This window comes from Bombus bifarius, unplaced genomic scaffold (assembly GCF_011952205.1).
Source record: "Bombus bifarius isolate JDL3187 unplaced genomic scaffold, Bbif_JDL3187 scf7180000008008, whole genome shotgun sequence".
NCBI lineage: Eukaryota > Metazoa > Arthropoda > Insecta > Hymenoptera > Apidae > Bombus > Bombus bifarius.
This window is the reverse complement of record NW_022884386.1, coordinates 1,690,145-1,710,095: the sequence shown is the minus strand read 5'-3', so window position 1 is coordinate 1,710,095 and position 19,951 is coordinate 1,690,145. Positions and strand designations below refer to the sequence as shown.

The 19,951-nt window shown below is 29.9% G+C and overlaps 3 protein-coding genes across 7 annotated transcripts; 1 reads left to right on the top strand and 2 right to left on the bottom strand.

Annotated features, from left to right (window-relative positions):
* The first annotated feature begins 2,356 nt into the window (after nucleotides 1-2,356).
* On the top strand, nucleotides 2,357-5,243 carry LOC117206799 (Golgi membrane protein 1-like). 4 transcript variants are annotated; one of them, XM_033446440.1, is made up of 6 exons: nucleotides 2,357-3,060; nucleotides 3,288-3,588; nucleotides 3,671-3,746; nucleotides 4,069-4,242; nucleotides 4,915-4,983; nucleotides 5,128-5,243. In XM_033446440.1, the coding sequence occupies exons 1-6, from the start codon at nucleotides 2,894-2,896 to the stop codon at nucleotides 5,220-5,222; spliced, it is 882 nt and encodes a 293-aa protein (XP_033302331.1). In that variant the 5' UTR covers nucleotides 2,357-2,893; the 3' UTR covers nucleotides 5,223-5,243. The 4 variants fall into 4 exon arrangements, with proteins under 4 accessions (XP_033302331.1, XP_033302328.1, XP_033302329.1 ...); XM_033446437.1 differs by lacking the exon at nucleotides 5,128-5,243 and having other exon boundaries at nucleotides 4,069-4,305; XM_033446438.1 differs by lacking the exon at nucleotides 5,128-5,243 and having other exon boundaries at nucleotides 4,069-4,313.
* A 5,253-nt stretch (nucleotides 5,244-10,496) lies between these two features.
* On the bottom strand, nucleotides 10,497-12,606 carry LOC117206787. 2 transcript variants are annotated; one of them, XM_033446420.1, is made up of 2 exons: nucleotides 11,889-12,606; nucleotides 10,497-11,203 (listed from the first exon to the last, which is right to left on the bottom strand). In XM_033446420.1, the coding sequence occupies exon 2, from the start codon at nucleotides 11,181-11,183 to the stop codon at nucleotides 10,785-10,787; it is 399 nt and encodes a 132-aa protein (XP_033302311.1). In that variant the 5' UTR covers nucleotides 11,184-11,203; nucleotides 11,889-12,606; the 3' UTR covers nucleotides 10,497-10,784. The 2 variants fall into 2 exon arrangements, with proteins under 2 accessions (XP_033302311.1, XP_033302312.1); XM_033446421.1 differs by having other exon boundaries at nucleotides 11,893-12,606.
* Nucleotides 12,607-14,539: 1,933 nt separating this feature from the next.
* Nucleotides 14,540-19,545, bottom strand: LOC117206605 (GTP-binding protein Rit2-like). Its single transcript, XM_033446082.1, has 6 exons — nucleotides 19,462-19,545; nucleotides 18,742-19,328; nucleotides 18,604-18,660; nucleotides 18,403-18,476; nucleotides 18,105-18,296; nucleotides 14,540-18,038 (listed from the first exon to the last, which is right to left on the bottom strand). Exons 2-6 carry the CDS (start codon nucleotides 18,881-18,883, stop codon nucleotides 17,796-17,798), a joined length of 708 nt encoding a protein of 235 aa, XP_033301973.1. The 5' UTR covers nucleotides 18,884-19,328; nucleotides 19,462-19,545; the 3' UTR covers nucleotides 14,540-17,795.
* Nucleotides 19,546-19,951: the final 406 nt, after the last annotated feature.

The window sequence follows — 19,951 nt, the reverse complement described above, 5'->3', positions numbered from 1 at the left end:
ATAGTAACCTTTTACGACTACTTGGCTATAGCTGTTTTAGGTTTGATAGAACAACGAATGATTTTAAAGGCTGACTAGGTAAAAATGAATATCTTAAATTATATTTTATATGACTAATTTTTTTTCATAATATTTTAACTAACTATTTTAACATCTTTTGCACGACAGAGATCAAGAATGAAGATATTGCGAATAAAACTATCAACAAGTTCAGATTCATTGCTACAAAAAACTTATCAAGAAAAAAATGGTAAAGGTTACAAAATTACGAAAATTTGTTTAAGATGCGGGAAATATTTATGCGGCAAATGTACATTTGATAATAAGATAATTTGTAAAAAATGCAGCAACGTTGAATAAGATATATCTCTGTATAAATAAAAGTGTAATTCCATTTAAGTCTATAATTGAAATTAAACAAAAGTAAATTTCGACAAAATTTTATAAAAGTTCACCATTTTATATACATTTAGTTATAAATTAACCATTATTTAAGTTAAATCATAAAAACTATTATTTTTTTAATCACCGGTCATTTTGACCGGCCACGGTAGGAATAGGTATACACGAAGTGTCGGTAGGTTTAGTGTTAAGAGACAAGAAGCTTGTCACAGAAATAAAACAGTACTCGTGCAGTAATTGTGTATATAAGATCGGTGTATTTTTCATGCATCTATTCTCAGACTTAAATCAGGTAGCTTCCTAATAAGTATTTTGTACTGCTTATCTACTTAATACATAGGATGATTTAAGATGTGACTGTGTGTGAATATAAATAAATTTTCATGTATAACATAAATATCTTATTCTAAAGTAAAAGTATTAAATTGAATATCAATAGTAAAAAGGCTATAGATTATGATCTTAAATTATATTATCATTCTCATTTCTAATACAAATTATTAAAGAATATAAAGAGGATTTATTTTATTCCATTATGTTTATAATATTTGCTCTTACATTTTATTCTTGCATTTATACCAACATACATATTAAAAATCATTTTAATATTAAATGCTTTAAATGCATTGTACAATATTTTCTTGTATTTGTATATTTACAGTTATCTATACAATATAATTAAATAAAAAAAAATGTCGCATAAAATTATATTATTACAATGAGTAAAATTAATTTAAGTTTAACTCCGCACATTTATGCGTTCAGAAACAGTTGCCAAAGAGAAGCGTTTACAAAAATATTACAAATGTGATAAGCACAAATGTAATAGCTAAATCGACAGTAACTAATTCAACGAAAATATAATTCCAATAACGGATAATAGATCACGAATTTTATAAATACGAATAAGTTATTCGAGTCGTTATTCACAAATAGAAAATAAATTAATTAGTAGGCTGCAAATTTGTATGCATTTATGGGAAACCTGAAGATACAAAAATACGAATTTGCATAAATACATATCCGTAGTATATTAATTAATCATTGCCTGATTTGTGTACGATTTCGAGGACTATTTTTTTACGCATCATATTTTTCTAATGCAAATCCTCAATATTGAGCCAAAAACATCCGTTGGTACCTGAAAAATTCGTTCACAAAAATTTTTCAGGAAAGTGCCGTTTCAAGGGAGAATTGATTGACGGAGGAGGTTCACATGACATCGTTTTAAGAACGAATTTCTCGGGCCACATGATTGTGCAGTCTTCTCTTTTATATTATATACGATCAATTAGTTGAATATAGTTTTGTTACTTTCTTGAACCAGTAATCTTTCAGTCAATCATATTACAATGGATTTGAAAGTCGAGATTCAGTTGGGTTCATTACGCTATTTTTCACTCTATTCAGCTCTAATAGGATTTAGCATATAAAAGTTCCAAATTCCTATCTTTCCGATATCCTTTTGTAAATTTTAATTAAAATATAAATTTTAATAAATCCAAATTTTACACAATTTATAAAATTAATTTTTTAAAATCGTTGTTAAGTAATTGAAAAAAGTATTTATTTATTTTTTAACTCTCATTTGTAAAATAATTTTCTTCCAAATATTCAAACGAAACATGAACTGGACAAAATGTTATCGAAGTAAATATTATTGTAACTTTCAGTTATGTGAATGTCCTCTAATCGTCGTGTGTCCTTCGATTCCTGGTTACACTGCGAGTTAAGATTATAGGAGACAATCTCATAAGGATACATGAAAATAAAAAAGCGACATCCTGTAAATAGTCGTACCACCTGTTTTACATGTATTCGATAACCTACCAGCCAACTCGTCATTAAATTTAATGAATATATTTTCTATGTATACATATATATATATATAAAATATGATCATGCGCTTGGAACATATATTTGTGCATGTACATATATATGCAATGCATGTGTTGACGTACATGTGTGATTGCGTGGTTAGTATGGTTAGAAGCCTCTCCAGTCGTCACTCTTAGTTATTCCAGCATGATGAATATATCGCATTGATTTTAAATCGTTTTAACGCCGATGTCACGTTTGCCAATAAATAAATGAAGTCATTTAATATTTGGTAAAAATCGCGACTCTCGAACATATAACGTGATTTAGTACTTTTTGTGATAAAATGTACATATACCGTTGTCAATACCGGTAGTGCATAGTAGATACGCCCACAACACGTTAAACGTGTTTATTTCCACGAAAATTTCGTGGATATTTACCAGAAAAAGGTCTAGCCGAGAGAAGAGGTTAAAAAAGCACTATTTTTTTAATCGCTTTGAATTAATCGTAAGTAATGGTCCATGACACTTGATAAGACCATTTACTCCTCTTCATCTCGTTGTTCGAATAGAATACGGCTGACATACAGTGAGAATTGATTTTTCATGCACGTGCAAATTTACAACACACACGTGTGTACTGTTAAATAAAACATAACATATAATAAGGAATGGGAATTGACAGTATGAGAGTCGGAGGAGGCCGATGTCCTCCCCTCGTTCTTGGCGGACTTCTCACTGCTTGTATAATGCTTATTTGCAACTGGTGGATTTTATCTTCTGAAAATATCGAATTAGTTAGGCAACTCGACGAATTGAATGAACAACTTAGAATTAGGTATTGTTTTATGAAACAATTTTATATCAATCAATGTACTGCATTTTACGAGCTGCACTTACTTTCTATTATTTTTTAAAGTTTAAATTTTATTTATAACAAAAGTTTGGAAAACATTATATCTTTATTAATGTTGATTTAACAACTGACATCTGAATCTATAATAATATATGGTTATATTGTGGTGAACTATACCTATTAATATTCGTGTAAAAATTATATTTCAGTGCCGAGGAAAGAGATCAATGTGTTACACTACGCAAAAATTTTGAACAGAGATACAAGAATGCAGAAAATGAGGTGGCATCGCTTCATGTACATTTAGAACAACAAGAAGAGTTAAAGAAAAAAAATGATGACTTAAATGAAAATTTGAATATGTGCAAAAATGAATTGGATTCATTAACCAAGTTAGATGCTACTAAAACTACAACATTGGAAACATTAAGACTTGAAAAAAAAACTGTTAATTCACAGTTGAATATAACAAGAGATGAAAATAAAAAGCTGCAGGAAGACATAGAACAGGTATAACATTAAATGTAGAAAGTTCTAAAATTTTATAACATTTTTATTAAGTTATATATTTTTCATACTCAAATCTTTTTAGCTAAAGGATGATCTTGATAAAATTAAGCTTACATGCAATCTAACTCCTGAAAAGAAAGCTCCACCTACCTTACAACGTAAGTTTTACTTTGTACATTTCTTGTATTTTGTTCTATTTTATATTTTTTCTTATTTGATACTATGTGTATATAAAGTAAAATTAAAATCAAAAAACGATTTGAAATATTTGTAATTTAAATAGTTTGGTTTGATGCTATTCTACTGAAATTATATCTCATTTGTACCTCTTAAAACAGCTTTTTTAATAATAATTCTGTAAATTATTCTGGCATATCGATGATGCTAATAGAAACATTGATGCAGCTCCATTATGTTTAATTTCTGCATATTGTCAATTGATTTAGCTTTATGTGATATTTTGGCGGTTTGTCAATTTAGCTACAAGAGAAGTAATTAACAAGATTCAGTTGGATCCTGTTCCGGAATCAGCTATAAGAATATCGTTAGTTGGTCAGCGTGGTTTGAAATACCATGGAATTCCAATTCTTCCAAAAGATCCACCTGGCACTGTGCGCCTAAGTCCTCGCTTCTCTGTTACAATGCTGAAAGATAGTGATACTTTTCTCTTATCTCAGGAGAGAAGAAGGCGGCCACAGAAATAAAAACACTCATGCAGTAATTGTGTATATAAAATTGTTGTATTTTTGATGCATCTATTGTTAGATTTGAATCAAATGACTTTCTAATAAGTATATTGCACTTTTTATCTACTTAATAGACAGTAATGGCTAAGATGTGAATGTGTGTGAATATAAATAAATTCTCATATATAATATGTTATTCTAAACTAAAAGCATTAAATTGAACATAAATAATAAAGGGATTATAGATTATGATTTTAAATTGTAATACCATTCTCATCTCTAGTGTAAGTTATTAAAGAGTATAAAGAAGATTTATTTTATTTGATTATGTTTACAATATTTGATCTTAAATTTTAGTCTTTATATTTATATCGATATGTGAAGAAATAAAAGGTGTATCAATATTAAACATTTTAAATACAGTGTGCAATACTTTCATTTATTATTTAGATTTAGTATGCATCATAAAATGCTGTTGCTAATATATATGTATTGATAATATAACTAATTGGTGAGGGTCCACTAATATAGAGCCTATTGAAATATTATTTGTAAAATGAACTGATATTACAAACTCTCATAAATACGTTTATTATTTCATTTCATTTTAGAGTAGTAACTTAGTTTATATGACTTTCAGCTCAAACAAGTCCAAAGAACCACAAGAATAATGATTCAAATGGAGGCATAGAGGACAATGTAGAAGTTGGTAAGTATTTGTTCAATTTGTTATAATACAAACATAAAAGGGTACATAATTTTTTTAATATATATGTATATGATATGAATTTATCTGAAAGTGGTATCTTAAAATGATAGATGAATTATCTTATTTTTGTTATGACTTATATAGAAAATAGCAAAGCAGGAAATATAGAAACCACGGATGGCAATATAGTAGAAAGTGGAAGAGATCAACATACAAATGGAGGAACCACTGAAGATTAATAACCGATCAAAAAGTATTTCATACAGTGATTAAAAAAAATATGTGTCAAACATTTATTAAATATAATTGAATTATAACTTTTTCCAAAACAAAAAGAGTGTTAAGTACTTTACACAATTTGTAATCATTAGTTTATATGTAATACTAGAAATTTAAAAGCAAACAATATATTTACAATCTTTCATAATACAATTAAATAAATTAAAATATATATATTTTAAGCAAATAATAAAAAATTATTTCTTTGATTGCTTAAGTATTAATTTATTCTACTTATGTAGAACATTATACATGGTGGTTGGTAACTGGTGGTACAAGCGGAAAGGGGGTGACTCTACGCGATAAAAGAAGTCAAGACAACGATCTACAGTGAGATCCGTAATAACGAGACGTGATAAAGTGCACTGAGCGAAAATTCAAAGTCGATTTTCTCAAAAACAAAGCCTCGAACGAAAAATTTTTATTCTATATTTTCGACTTCTTTTTTCGCGTAGAATCACCCCCTTTCCGCTTGTACCACCAGTTACCAACCACCCTGTATATATATAAAATTTATTATTCGTTAAAATAAAAATTCTATGATATGAAAATTGAATGTTTATTTGTATGTATGTACAATATAAACGAGAATGATAGGAAAATAGTTCTTAACATTTTTAGTATTCTTTTCGATATTCTTAAGAAACTGAAATGAATGAAATATAATGCGGTTGAAAACGAAAAATAAAACAATTATGTTTGTTTCTTGTAGTTTCATGTTTAATCATTTTAGAAAGTATAGTAAGAAATATAGAGTTGGTTATGTATCTGATCCGAGTTGGATTCAAGATAGTGCTGCAATGCAGTTCTTGTATGTACAACCAAATGTCTTAGATCTAAAACATCATGGATCTATCAACACCTGCCACTTGTACGGTCAGCGTCTTTGGTTACAAACATTCGGGATCTGTGTTCGAATTCCCGTTAGGCCTCTTTTTCTTCAACGACATGCTAAATAAGAAGAAAGCAGCAGTAACCTCACAAGCGACAACACACACACCTACCTACCTCGGCAACAGCAGAGGACTATCACCACTACATATATACACCTGAGATACATTCCCATTCGCCTGATTGTGAAGGATGGTTTGTCTGATCCGAGGTGTACGCAAGATGAACGATAGTACTGCAATGTTTCCTGTATGTACACATCAAATGCCTTAGGTCTTAGGATGCTGTGGAACTAGATCTATCAACACCCTGCTTATCTGCAAGAATGAATCGTTTTATTGGGAGTACAATTTTCGGCATCAGAAAAGTATCTGCAACGATACATAGCCGCCGACCAGCTACTTGGCATTGTGTACATCCATCAACATTGTTAATTTCTTCGCAAATAAGCCCCTCCGGCAAGTGTTCCCGAATACATGAGAGCGCCGAGCTAAGATTTTTTAACCTCCTCCCACCTCTGGTACTTTCATTATTCTGTTGAAAATTATTCCTACCACCAAATAATTATTAATAGGTATCATATTTGCTTTTTTTTTTTATTTGGAAGAATTTTACAATCAATTCTCATTGAGAAGTAGATATCATACGGATATAAAACAACACTTTATAATATACTATGACTCGGCCATCGCCAAAAACGATGCAATTATACAATTTTATTACTATACATATAACTATATTATATGAATATTTTGACGACTTATTTGATTCTCAAAGTTAATGGTGCAGATATTGCTTAATGACATACTAATTCTGTAATATAATACCTTTAAATCCTTTCTAAATTTTACTACGAACATTTCGATCTAACCAATACTTTCAGATGAATCATTACATTTCTATACGCTCGATCTTCGGCGAGAAATAGCTGATATTTAAACTATTAGAACTTCGTAATAAGAAAACATAAAACGATCATTCTGGGCTCATTTTAAAGCGTAAGGCCTATACGTTCAGGATCTTTAGCTTCTCCTACAGAGGTACCTGTATCATGTAGCGAAGATGCTTTTTCGTTTTGAACATTTTTCAAATTCGACCGATTCTAGAGATATCAACAAATTTTTTGGATGCCTAAAGTTACCACAAATTTGAAGATTAAAGACTTCCTTTATAATGACACCTGTAGAGTCGATGTACGATATTCTGTCGCCGTTTTATTGAACTTTGAATGAAAAGTGTCTCGCCGACATTAGAATAACCCCAAGGTGATATTTCAAGTGGAGGTTGCACGGTTGAATTTGTACCTCGCACTCTTCTACAAAGTGCAGAAACCTCTGTAGGAAAACGTAACCAAGGATTTTGACGGCTTCACAATTGAGCCCGTAATCGTAATAACAGTTTAAATATCATCAATTTTTCGATAAAAATTTAATGTTCCTTTAATTTTGCACTCCAGATTCACCTCCGTTACAATGCTGAAAGATTGTGATACTTTTCTCCTATCTTAATTAACATTAAACCGCTCTCGCGACTTCTACACAAATTTAACCATATTTAAACTTTATCATATCGCTTCATAATTTCTCACTTTTCCTAAAACATGCATACAATATATTTTTCGGTATTTAATTTTAGTTTGCTCTTTTATTTTCTGAGAAAAATTTGTACTCTGCCTACAGTGTGTGGTCATTTTAACCGCCCGACAAAATATGTTAGTTATTCATAAAATAAATGCAATAAGTACAACGAAAAGGCCTGATCTCAGGGTCAGATGACAAACAAAATCAGTAGTAACAAATAGTAACAGCTGTTACACCTGTAATCTTATCATAAAACAATCCATTCCTCGATCAAGATAGCCACCAGCTGTCAAGACATATGAACTCAGGCCCATAATAATCCTAAGGAACCGCCACAAAATTTAGCATTTTTTACATTGTTACAAACATTTTAAAAGTCGAGAAGTTTCTTAGCGTTATTGCTCATTGCTATGAAACACGGGAAAAGCTTTCCCAACTCCACCCTCGAGTAATCGTTGGTGGAGAACGGTCAATACTCATCAATATTTTCGTATAAATATCACCGTCACAGATCATATTTTTACCTGCCATTGTCTTTTCGACTAGATACATCTCGGTTTGTTAGTCAATTAGTCGACATCTAAACTTGTTATCTCTAAAACTCAGACAGAAAGCATCTCAGAGCGTTTTGTGTAAAGTTGTTATAAAAGGAAAAGTAATGCACATCAAATTTGACAATAATTTTGTATTCCGTACGTGGTATTATTCTGTGATAAATATTTACCCTAGAAATGTCAAGATTTTTCAAAAAAAAAAAAATTATAAAAAAAAATAAGGGACATAGAAGAAGACTGTTCAGTGTGCGATGAACAAGAAACTTCAGCAACTGAAAACGGCATGGAAACACATGAAACGCTATTTACAATCTAATCAGAGCTGAATACTATAAATAAGCGTTTACGTAAGGGCGAAAAGAAAAGAAATTATCGTTGACAGCAGAGAGTGAAACTGGGCCCGATGGAACAGTTTGGAAAGAAATAAATGCAAGTCCCAAACCTGGCAGCACATCAGTTCATAATATTTTTAGGGATACGCTAAACGGCATATAATGAAAGGACAAGTAAAGACGGCATTTTATCTTATCATTAATTATCGTATAAGGGATATAATAAAATGTACGGAAGAAGAAGCGTTTAGAGTATTGGAGACTAAGAGGGAGCTAGATGCAACAAAACTGGATGCATTTATTGCTCTGTTATATGCCCGCGGTGCACATCAGGCAAAAAATTTAGATGTCTCATATTTGTGGAATAAAATTTGGAGACCTGCATTTTTTTCAAAAACAATGAGCAGGAATGACTTTGCTGAAATTATGCGGCTTATACGATTTGATAAGAAGAGCGAAAGAAGCCAACGTTTACGAACCAATAAATTTGCAATGGTATGTACAGTATGGAGCCAATTTACAGAGAATTCACAAAATTGTTATAAACCTAGTGCATACATTACTTTTATATAAAGAATCGCGGGAAACAACCATGCAATAAAACTATCAACAAGTTCAGATTCATTGCTACAAAAAACTTGTCAAGAAAATAAAATTGTAAAGGTTACAAAATTACGAAAATTTGTTTAAGATGCGGGAAATATTTATGCGGCAAATGTACATTTGATAATAAGATAATTTGTAAAAAATGCAGCAAAGTTGAATAAGATATATCTCTGTATAAATAAAAGTGTAATTCCATTTAAGACTATAATTGAAATTAAACAAAAGTAAATTTCGACAAAATTTTATAAAAGTTCATCATTTTATATACATTTAGTTATAAATTAACCATTATTTAAGTTAAATCATGAAAACTATTATTTTTTTAATCATCGGTCATTTTGACCGGCCACGGTAGGAATAGGTATACACGAAGTGTCGGTAGGTTTAGTGTTAAGAGACAAGAAGCTTGTCACAGAAATAAAACAGTACTCGTGCAGTAATTGTGTATATAAGATCGGTGTATTTTTCATGCATCTATTCTCAGACTTAAATCAGGTAGCTTCCTAATAAGTATTTTGTACTGCTTATCTACTTAATACATAGGATGATTTAAGATGTGACTGTGTGTGAATATAAATAAATTTTCATGTATAACATAAATATCTTATTCTAAAGTAAAAGTATTAAATTGAATATCAATAGTAAAAAGGCTATAGATTATGATCTTAAATTATATTATCATTCTCATTTCTAATACAAATTATTAAAGAATATAAAGAAGATTTATTTTATTCCATTATGTTTATAATATTTGCTCTTACATTTTATTCTTGCATTTATACCAACATACATATTAAAAAACATTTTAATATTAAATGCTTTAAATGTATTGTACAATATTTTCTTGTATTTGTATATTTACAGTTATCTATACAATATAATTAAATAAAAAAAAATATTGCATAAAATTATATTATTACAATGAGTAAAATTAATTTGTTTAACTTCGCACATTTATGCTTTCAGAAACAGTTGCCAAAGAGAAGCGTTTACAAAAAAATTACAAATGTGATAAGCACAAATGTAATAGCTAAATCGACAGTAGCTCGCATTTTTATAGATATTTTTCTGGTATGAAAGAGCACGAGGAATCGATTTATATATTAAAATAAATTTTAGTCGTTGAAATAAAACCATATAATGTTATATGAAATATTGTATCATCATTCTTGTCGGTTTATAAAAAAATGTTAAAAAATATTTATATTATGAAAAAAATAATTGTATAAATTATTAATGTTTAGTCATTAAAATAGTACTATATAATTTTATGTAATATATTTTTACATTCGCAATATTCATTCTTGAAAGATGGCAAAAAATGTCGTGCAAAAGATGTTAAAATAGCATTCATATTATGAAAAAAATCAGTCATATAAAATATAATCTAAGATATTCATTTTTACCTAGTCAGCCTTTAAAATCATTCGTTGTTCTGTCAAACTTACAACAGCTATAGCCAAGTAGTCGTAAAAAGTTACTATCTCTATCAGGCTGCAAGATTATTTTACATATAATTTATATCTGTGTTAATTTCGTCAGGTGGTAGAAGCTTCGAGTTAGTTATGTATCTGACCCGAGGGGGATCGGAGATAGTTCTGCAACGTATCCTGTATGTACACACCAAATGCCCTACGTCTACGCTGTAATGGATCTATCAACAACTGCCACTTGTACAATACATCCCCATCCGGTTGCTTCTGAATGATGATTCGTACCCTCCTCACTATGCCAAATTTTCCGAAGCTCATCTGCGAAAGTCGTTTTACTGGGATACAATTATTCACATCCTCCGGTGTCGGGAAAGCATCTCTAGCGATACATAGCGCTGACCAGCTGGTCTGGTATACATCCATCGATATTGTAACCTCTTCGCAAATTAGCCCCTCCGGCATGTGTCCCCGGATACATGAGAACGCCAAGTTAAGATTTTCAACCTCCACCTCTGGTACTTTCATTATTCTGTTGAAAATTATTCCTACCACCAAATGATTATTAATATGAATCATTACATTTCTATACGCTCGATCTTCGGCGAGAAATAGCTGATATTTAAACTATTAGAACTTCGTAATAAGAAAACATAAAACGATCATTCTGGGCTCATTTTAAAGCGTGAGGCCTATACGTTCAGGATCTTATCTTCTCCTACAGAGATACCTGTATCATGTAGCGAAGATGCTTTATCGTTTTGAACATTTTTCAAATTTGACCGATTCTAGAGATATCAACAAATTTTTTGGATGCCTAAAGTTACCACAAATTTGAAGATTAAAGACTTCCTTCATAATGACACCTGTAGAGTTGATGTACGATATTCTGTCGCCGTTTTATTGAACTTTGAATGAAAAGTGTCTCGCCGACACTAGAATAATTCCAAGGTGATATTTCAAGTGGAGGTCGCACGGTCGGATTTGTATCTCGCACTCTTCTACAAAGTGCAGAAACCTCTGTAGGAAAACGTAACCAAGGATTTTGACGGCTTCACAATTGAGCCCGTAATCGTAATAACAGTTTAAATATCACCAATTTTTTGATAAAAATTTAATGTTCCTTTAATTTTGCACATCAATGCATTTTAAATTTTAAATAAAGTAAAAGAACAAAGTTCGATAGACCGATGAATATTTTGGAAACCAATTAAACAATCACCAACTAAGTACTTACTATCGTCCTGTTCTTTTGGGCTGCCGTAATAGTACTAATTGCTTTAGAGCATCATGAATCTAACCTTTATATAAGTTCTAAATACGTTCGAATTCTAACACATTGCTTGTATATTATGAAAACAATTTTTGTGTCCTGCTCCTACAGTATTCTTCTAGAATTCGAATATTTACATCAGTGTTAGACAAAAGCAACGGCAAAGTCATAGCAAAAAATTCGACAAAAATATAATTCCAATAACGGATAATAGATCACGAATTTTATAAATACGAATAAGTTATTCGAGTCATTATTCACAAATAGAAAATAAATTAATTAGTAGGCTGCAAATTTGTATGCATTTATGGGAAACCTGAAGATACAAAAATACGAATTTGCATAAATACATATCCGTAGTATATTAATTAATCATTGTCTGATTTATGTACGATTTCGAGGACAATTTTTTTACGCATCATATTTTTCTAATGCAAATCCCCAATATTGAGCCAAAAACATCCGTTGGTACCCAAAAAATTCGTTCACAAAAACTTTTCAGGAAAGTGCCGTTTCAAGGGAGGATTGATTGACGGGGGAGGTTCACATGACATCGTTTTAAGAACGAACTTCTCGGGCCACATGATTGTGTTTATATTATATACGATCGATTAATTGAATATAGTTTTGTTACTTTCTTGAACCAGTAATCTTTTTGTTGTTATTTCTATACTTAGAGGTAGGATTACAATAGTTATTATTTTATTGAATGGATAAATCTATCACACCGTTCTGAGCCAAAAAAAACCTTTATTGCACACTCTTACAAAAACTAGGGATAAAAACAAAAAAGCATCTTAAGTCTATCGATTAAATCTATCGATTGTAACTAGGACTATTTTCTAGTTACTATTTCTTATAACTAACGCAGCTGCATATGGATGGCGAGCACGAACTCACGTTGTTATTTTCAAAACTTTCAGTCAATCATATTACAATGAATTTGAAAGTCGAGATTCAGTTGGGTTCATTACGTGTCGCGCTATTTTTACTCTATTCAGCTCTAATAGGATTTAGCATATAGAAGTTCCAAATTCCTATCTTTCCGATATCCTTTTGTAAATTTTAATTAAAATATAAATTTTAATAAATCCAAATTTTACACAATTTATAAAATTAATTTTTTAAAATCGTTGTTATGTAATTGAAAAAAGTATTTATTTATTTTTTTAACTCTCATTTGTAAAATAATTTTTTTCCAAATATTCAAACGAAACATGAACTGGACGAAATGTTATCAAAGTAAATATTATTGTAACTTTCAGTTATGTGTATGTCATACATACATAATTTTTTTAATATATATGTATATGATATACATTTATCTGAAAGTGGTATCTTAAAATGATGGATGAATTATTTTATTTTTGTTATGACTTATATAGAAAATAGCAAAGCAGGAAATATAGAAACCATGGATGGCAATATAGTAGAAAATGGAAGAGATCAACATACAAATGGAGGAACCACTGAAGATTAATAACCGATCAAAAAGTATTTCACACAGTGATTAAAAAAAATACGTGTCAAACATTTATTAAATATAATTGAATTATAACTTTTTCCAAAACAAAAAGAGTTTTGAATACTTTGCACAATTTATAATCATTAGTTTATAAGTAATAATAGAAGTTTAAAAACAAACAATATATTTACAATCTTTCATAATACAATTAAATAAATTAAAATATATATATTTTAAGCAAATAGTAAAAAATTATTTCTTTGATTGCTTAAGTACAAATTTATTCAACTTATATAGAACATTATATATCAAGCTTTCATGACTTAACACATTTGTTCATTACTTCATACTGTTATCATATGATTTTTTATTAAAATGAATGTAAATAAATAAAATGGATGTTTTTTAATATTGTATTTTATATTTATTCTATAAACAGAAATACAATTAAAATTTTGTCACAGTTCACTGAATGTACTCAAGTAATTATCCGAAATGAGCCATTTTTCTATAATAATTATCATATAATTGAGGACCTGTATATAATACTATTGTAAATTTTTCATGGAGAATACGAAAATTGTCAATTAAGACCATATACTTAAAACAATCACAATTTGTATTTTGTTATCTCCAATTAGTATATCACACAATCACAACTTAAATACATTAATTATACATAAATTTATTTCAATCATATCAAAATTATTGCTCAATCTCAAAAGAAGCGTTTTTTAAATTTTGTTTCTATTAAAATTCTTTTGGTAGTACATTATAAATTTACATTTTATTTAATTATTTTACTGTATTGTCATTGTAAAATGTGTTTCTTTTGTATTTCTTAAAATACAGAATTAATTTGAATTTATATTATACTATATATTAACATTATTTATATTATTTCTAGTCCTTAATATTTTTGGGTATTCTTGGTTATATACATATACAATATGATATATTAAGCAAACGATGGACAGACAAAGATACCACTCGCCGCCGTTGTTAGCTTTAAAAATTCCATTTTCATATAAATATATCATTACATTTTTATTGCAATGTATTACATTTCATTGTTTTTCCATGTTTTATACGTGTAGATTCGTTAGTTTATAAACAAATATGAAGAGAAATAAAATATTACATTAATAACTAAAACAGATAAATACTCTCCTTTTATTATTATAAAGTTTTAAAGATTAAACACATTTTACACAGTACATAAATTACACAGATTTTGTATTGTATGTTCAATTGTTACATACAAGTAATTTATATTTATTAATATTTTCTACTGTATCAGTACAAAGCTAGTGTTGATGTAGTTGATTATCAGATTTGACAATAATACTTTGTACTTGTTCTATAAAATGAAATAGTCAGATTTGTTATGTTAGCTAATAAGATGGATTAAATATTAATAATTATGTTCCCTATTAGTAAACTGTTTATAAAATGTTATAACAAATATAATACCAACATGTATAAATATTTATATGATATGATAAATACATATAAATGATCACTTTAAACTGCAATCAAAATTCGTAACTGCGTCTGTAAATTGTAAATTATTGCATGTTTAACAAAATGCAAGACTTGACTAGGAAACATTAAGTAACGACTAGACGTTTAATATACATATAAATATACATTTAACAATTTTTTTTAATGTCTTGACTGTATGCTATTATAGATTGGTTCTATTATCTGGCAACTATATAAAGAACAATAGAACCTCGTTATGCGAACAAGTTAATGCTGAGTCCCTATTAATCGAACTACGCCAAATTGTACATGTACAAACACATATTCTTATAGCGAATATATTAATATATGTGATCATTTGCATTTATACAAAATATGTCAAAGAAGAAACAGTTGAAATCTTAACGGTTAAATCTTAATATTCGAATTATGTATGTGTATACAAAGGTATAATGAACTATTATCGAAACTACTCTGTTATTTAAACCGCCTTATCCTCCGACCTGCCTGTATAAACGAGGTTCTAGTGTATATTATAATTCTATTAATTTATAACTAAACGTAATTGATTTATAATATACATGCACTAAAAAAGAAATCACGTATTCTTAAGCTGCACGAGAATTAAAAGCTTTAATAAATAATGTAAGAAAACGTGAAATTTGAACGCTAGGAGCAGACACCACATGCCTTATTACCTTTGGCTCTAACAAGAGAAAGCGAAGACACTTGGGGGTACGATAAATTAACTCTTACTAGCGAGCACCAATATTTTTGTAATTTCAACGAATAAGTTACTCTTTTATTCTTCATGCAATCAGCGTGGACGAATATCAAAGAGTATTCTACTCGCATTTTTACTTTTTAAATAAACTTTGGCGATTTGCATAAACTCTGTATTATATTCTTTTTACTCATCAAAATAGAATCTATTAATTATATGTTGGATTATTTTTGTTAATGGCAGAGTCGTAGTATACTATGAAATGTGTCCATATAAAACACATTGATAAAATTATTTGGTGAATAGGAATGATTTTCTACAGGATAATGGAGCTCTATGTAACAGACATGGAGATACAAAATCTATCTGAGATCTTGCATCAGTATTGATGATGATGCCATAGTATATAGAGAAAGAGAAACTAGCCTCTATGTGATATTCATTGGTAATCATTTAGTTAGGATAGGAATAATTTTCCACAAGATAATGGTGCTCTACATGCCAAGTATGAAGGTAAAGAACTTTAATTCGGCAACAAAATATATTAAAAATATTTTCTGGATGGCATAAGTGTGGCAAATGTGAAAAAATTACAATTATGATGGAGAATTACCTATATGATCATTAAGGTATTCTATAATAATAGAGTACCTTAACAGAATGATGACTGTAAGCATGTGAAACGGATTTTTCAAATCAGCTTTGAAAGATATGGCACTGTAAGGAAAATACAAAAAATCATCCTCAATGAAAGTAACGGAGTTATGTTTAAGTAGCAGTTGTCAATAATTCCACATGTGTTGACACATCCTACTATGCCGAAAGATAACAGAAAACAAAACAATCCTAAGTTCTCTTATGAATACATAAAATATTCATTACCTAGACGTATATCAACCCGAGATTTTGCGCAATTATTATTTCTATAGTTGGACGCATTGCCAATTGGACATTCCATCACAACAGACAGATAGTGAAAGTAGTGCTCCTAGCGTCCATACCATCATAAAACCAGCAGAGAAGAATCGAGAGCACATGACTAAATCTCTTTTACCGAAGACGAAAGAACGCTCCCCACAGCGTGGATTTACTACTCGAAGTTTCTAGAACTCAAACTTAGAGGAAAAGTATTAGTAGTCTATGAACATAAAATTTTGTTGACCTACTATGTAATCAAATACATTACTAGTATTATCTCATCAATTCTTAAAAATAAAAATATATTTGTGTAAATACTCTTTTTGATTGGAAAATATCGTTTTAAAAATTGTTCACTTTGTGCGATTTCATCAAATAACATTTGTAAACTTTACAAATCATTATAACTTTCGTATACTTTGTAATAATTTAATTCGATATAAAACCATTCCTAATTTTCATTTTTTTCTATAGATAATTAAATTGGTATAAATAAATTTTAGTTTAACTTTATACGACTAATTGTCATAATATAACAATTATTTAGCATTACAAAACTTTCTATTCATCTCACATATACTATATATTCTGCATTTACAAATTTTCATTTAATATTTCATGTAGTATGAAATATCAAATTCTTTGGTCATATAAAATAGTAGTTATAAAACAATAATCAAAATTTTAACTGGAAAGAAAATATTAAATAAAAACTGCAATTAAATTAATTTAAAAAAACAAAAGTAAGATACTCCAAATATAATTAGGCCTTAAATTACGGTTATTAGTTATTGTTCCTGATAAGATAATATATTGTAAATAATATTAATAGCCTTTTTTAATAAATAATAATGAAGAAACTAGCGACCTTGGGAACAGAGTTATGGACATCTTGTTACTGTTATATTGAAACTTTTTTAAGAGATCACATTCTTGTTGCTTGTATTATCTCATGTTTGACTTTTTTTTATATAAGTTTTTACATAGCTTCTCAATGTAATAGAAGCTATTAGTGTAAAGTTTATAATAAAAATAATGAACTGCAGTCTATATTTCATGTTTCCATTACTACATTTAAAATATAATGGGGTTAAAGATGAGGCAGTGAGATATTAGTGAATTAATCCTTAAATTGAAGGACTGTTATAAAATATAAAAGAAGCATAAAAAATTTTGTTCGTTGTGTAATCTGTAGAATTCCAAACTGTTTATGTTGCCATAATTTGTTAATTTAAAACAAACGCTATCAAAAAGATATCTATGCAAATACGTCGATTAAGGGGAATAATGATGACTATTGACATGTCTTTGCTTCCTTCTAAATATAAAGGCAAGAATTGAACGCAGCCGCCACCAACGACTGTGTTTACGTACCGAATTTCTTGATCTTTCTTTAGCTCGAATTTGTCTGACTAATGAATAAAATGCATCATCTATAAACTGTCTAAGAGCTGCAGATGTTTCATAAAAAGGGCAACCAAGCTGCTCAGCAAGTGCCTTTCCTTCTTCTGTAGTTACCTATAATATGTTTCTCGTGTTAACAAAATCAGTGAAACTCAGTTAGAATGAAAAATTGTGTTTTACCTTTCGCTGATGTTGCAAGTCAAATTTGTTACCAACTAATACCAATGGGATATCTTCATTAGCTCTCACACGTGTTATCAATTTTCGATATTCCAAAGCTTCCTGAAAGCTATGTCTATCAGTTACAGAGTAACATATCATAAAACCCTCTCCACATCTCATATACTGGTCACGCATAGCTGTAAACTCCACCTACACATAAAAAAAATATTACATATAACATTTATGTATATATAAAATTACAATACGACAATACAATTCACTTTCTTATGAAACCATGTTAAGAACAAATTCTGACCTGGCCTGCAGTGTCCAATATATCTAAAAGTGCAGCTTCACCATCTATAACTGCTTGTTGCTGATATGAATCCTCTGTCAAGAAGAAAGAACATTAAATGAAATATTCTTCCAAAAGTTAAGAAATAATAAGAACAAAACTTTACAGACATTTTTCGGAGTTTTCAATTTTCATTACAACATACATGAAATAAACTCTTACCTATAGTTGGATCATGATAATCAAGAAAGCTATGACTGACAAATTGCAATGTGACAGCTGAAAAATTAATTTCCATAATATATATGAGATATAACATGTTTTTTTAATTAAACGATGACAAATAAAACTGGATTATACCTGATTTACCAACACCACCATCGCCCAAAACAACAATCTTGTAAACTCTAAGTCCACCCCTGGTAATGGGTTGCGAGACTACCGGTACGTCATTCTTGCCGTTCAAGGCTACGCTCTTATCCTGCAGGATGTCAGCTGACATCGTTAGGAAATATACTGTTTGTTGGTAACCTAATGTTTGGTACAGCTACAAGCTTGCACTTTTACAAACTGACTGACATACTTGATCACGTATCGGAACACGCGCGTAGACACACCCGTATCGGTTATTAGATCGGGAAAGATACGGTACATGTTTGATCGCGATTGCAAGCCACCGTTTTTTATCTACTAGTTTGGACCTGCACCAAGTGACACTTAATGGCTAAAAGTTATTTTTTACAGTTAGACACAGCATGGCTGATGAGCATAGGCTGACAACCGGGCTTGACAGAATGTGACAGTCGCAAAGATTAAGCACGCGCGGATTCGTGCACCCAGGGGCGTATCCACTTGCTCTATTGTTAGTATAATAGATCCATTTATATATCTACAGGGTGTCTTAGGTTTTAACGACGAAACTTACAGTACGAAACTTACTTATCAGCCTAAGAAAAAAAAAGTTATATAAATATAGGTCGTTTAGCACTTTATTAAAAAGTTATGAGAAAAATATGAAATGCGAAGTAATGGGTTTGCGGTTACTACAATGAAATGTAGGAATAGATCACCAATACTTACGTTTATTCTATTTACGCGAGCTGTGCTTGCTATCTCAGGCCGTCCAAGATAGTATAATACTTTTAGCACTTCTAAAAGTAACTAATATTTCATCTCAAAATGCAGATAAAAATCCAATGGCATGAGATCAGGCGATCTTGGAAGCCAAGGTATTGGCCTTCTTCGACCTATCAATCTGTGAGGAAAATAATTGTTTAATTTACAAATATTATGTATTTCATAATGTACCGGACAGCTGTCCAGTTGCATCCACATGTTTTGAATTCTTGTATTAGGGAACCCGTTTTGATATTCTCTCACAGCAGTTCAGGTATTTCCATTGCAGAAACAAACGAAATGTATATCTGCATACTCTCGATTTGTAAATGATTGCGGCTTTTTCGTACGAAGTCCACTAACTTACTAACGATTCAATGGTACTAGCAGAAATTATCATGAAATTACCTTCAGAAATTGTTGACGACTTCGACACAGCACGCAAAAATAGACT

Excerpts from the sequence above, each read along its gene's own strand:
- LOC117206799 (XM_033446440.1), top strand. The coding sequence starts at position 2,894 with ATGGGAATTGACAGTATGAGAGTCGGAGGAGGCCGATGTCCTCCCCTC. Across the intron at positions 3,061-3,287 it reads AATGAACAACTTAGAATTAG|TGCCGAGGAAAGAGATCAAT; the intron begins GTATTGTTTTAT and ends ATTATATTTCAG. Across the intron at positions 4,984-5,127 it reads AGAGGACAATGTAGAAGTTG|AAAATAGCAAAGCAGGAAAT; the intron begins GTAAGTATTTGT and ends TGACTTATATAG.
- LOC117206787 (XM_033446420.1), bottom strand. The coding sequence starts at position 11,183 with ATGAAAGTACCAGAGGTGGAGGTTGAAAATCTTAACTTGGCGTTCTCA.
- LOC117206605 (XM_033446082.1), bottom strand. The coding sequence starts at position 18,883 with ATGTCAGCTGACATCCTGCAGGATAAGAGCGTAGCCTTGAACGGCAAG. Across the intron at positions 18,477-18,603 it reads TTATCATGATCCAACTATAG|AGGATTCATATCAGCAACAA; the intron begins GTAAGAGTTTAT and ends TCTTCTTGACAG. Across the intron at positions 18,297-18,402 it reads TATTGGACACTGCAGGCCAG|GTGGAGTTTACAGCTATGCG; the intron begins GTCAGAATTTGT and ends TTTTATGTGTAG.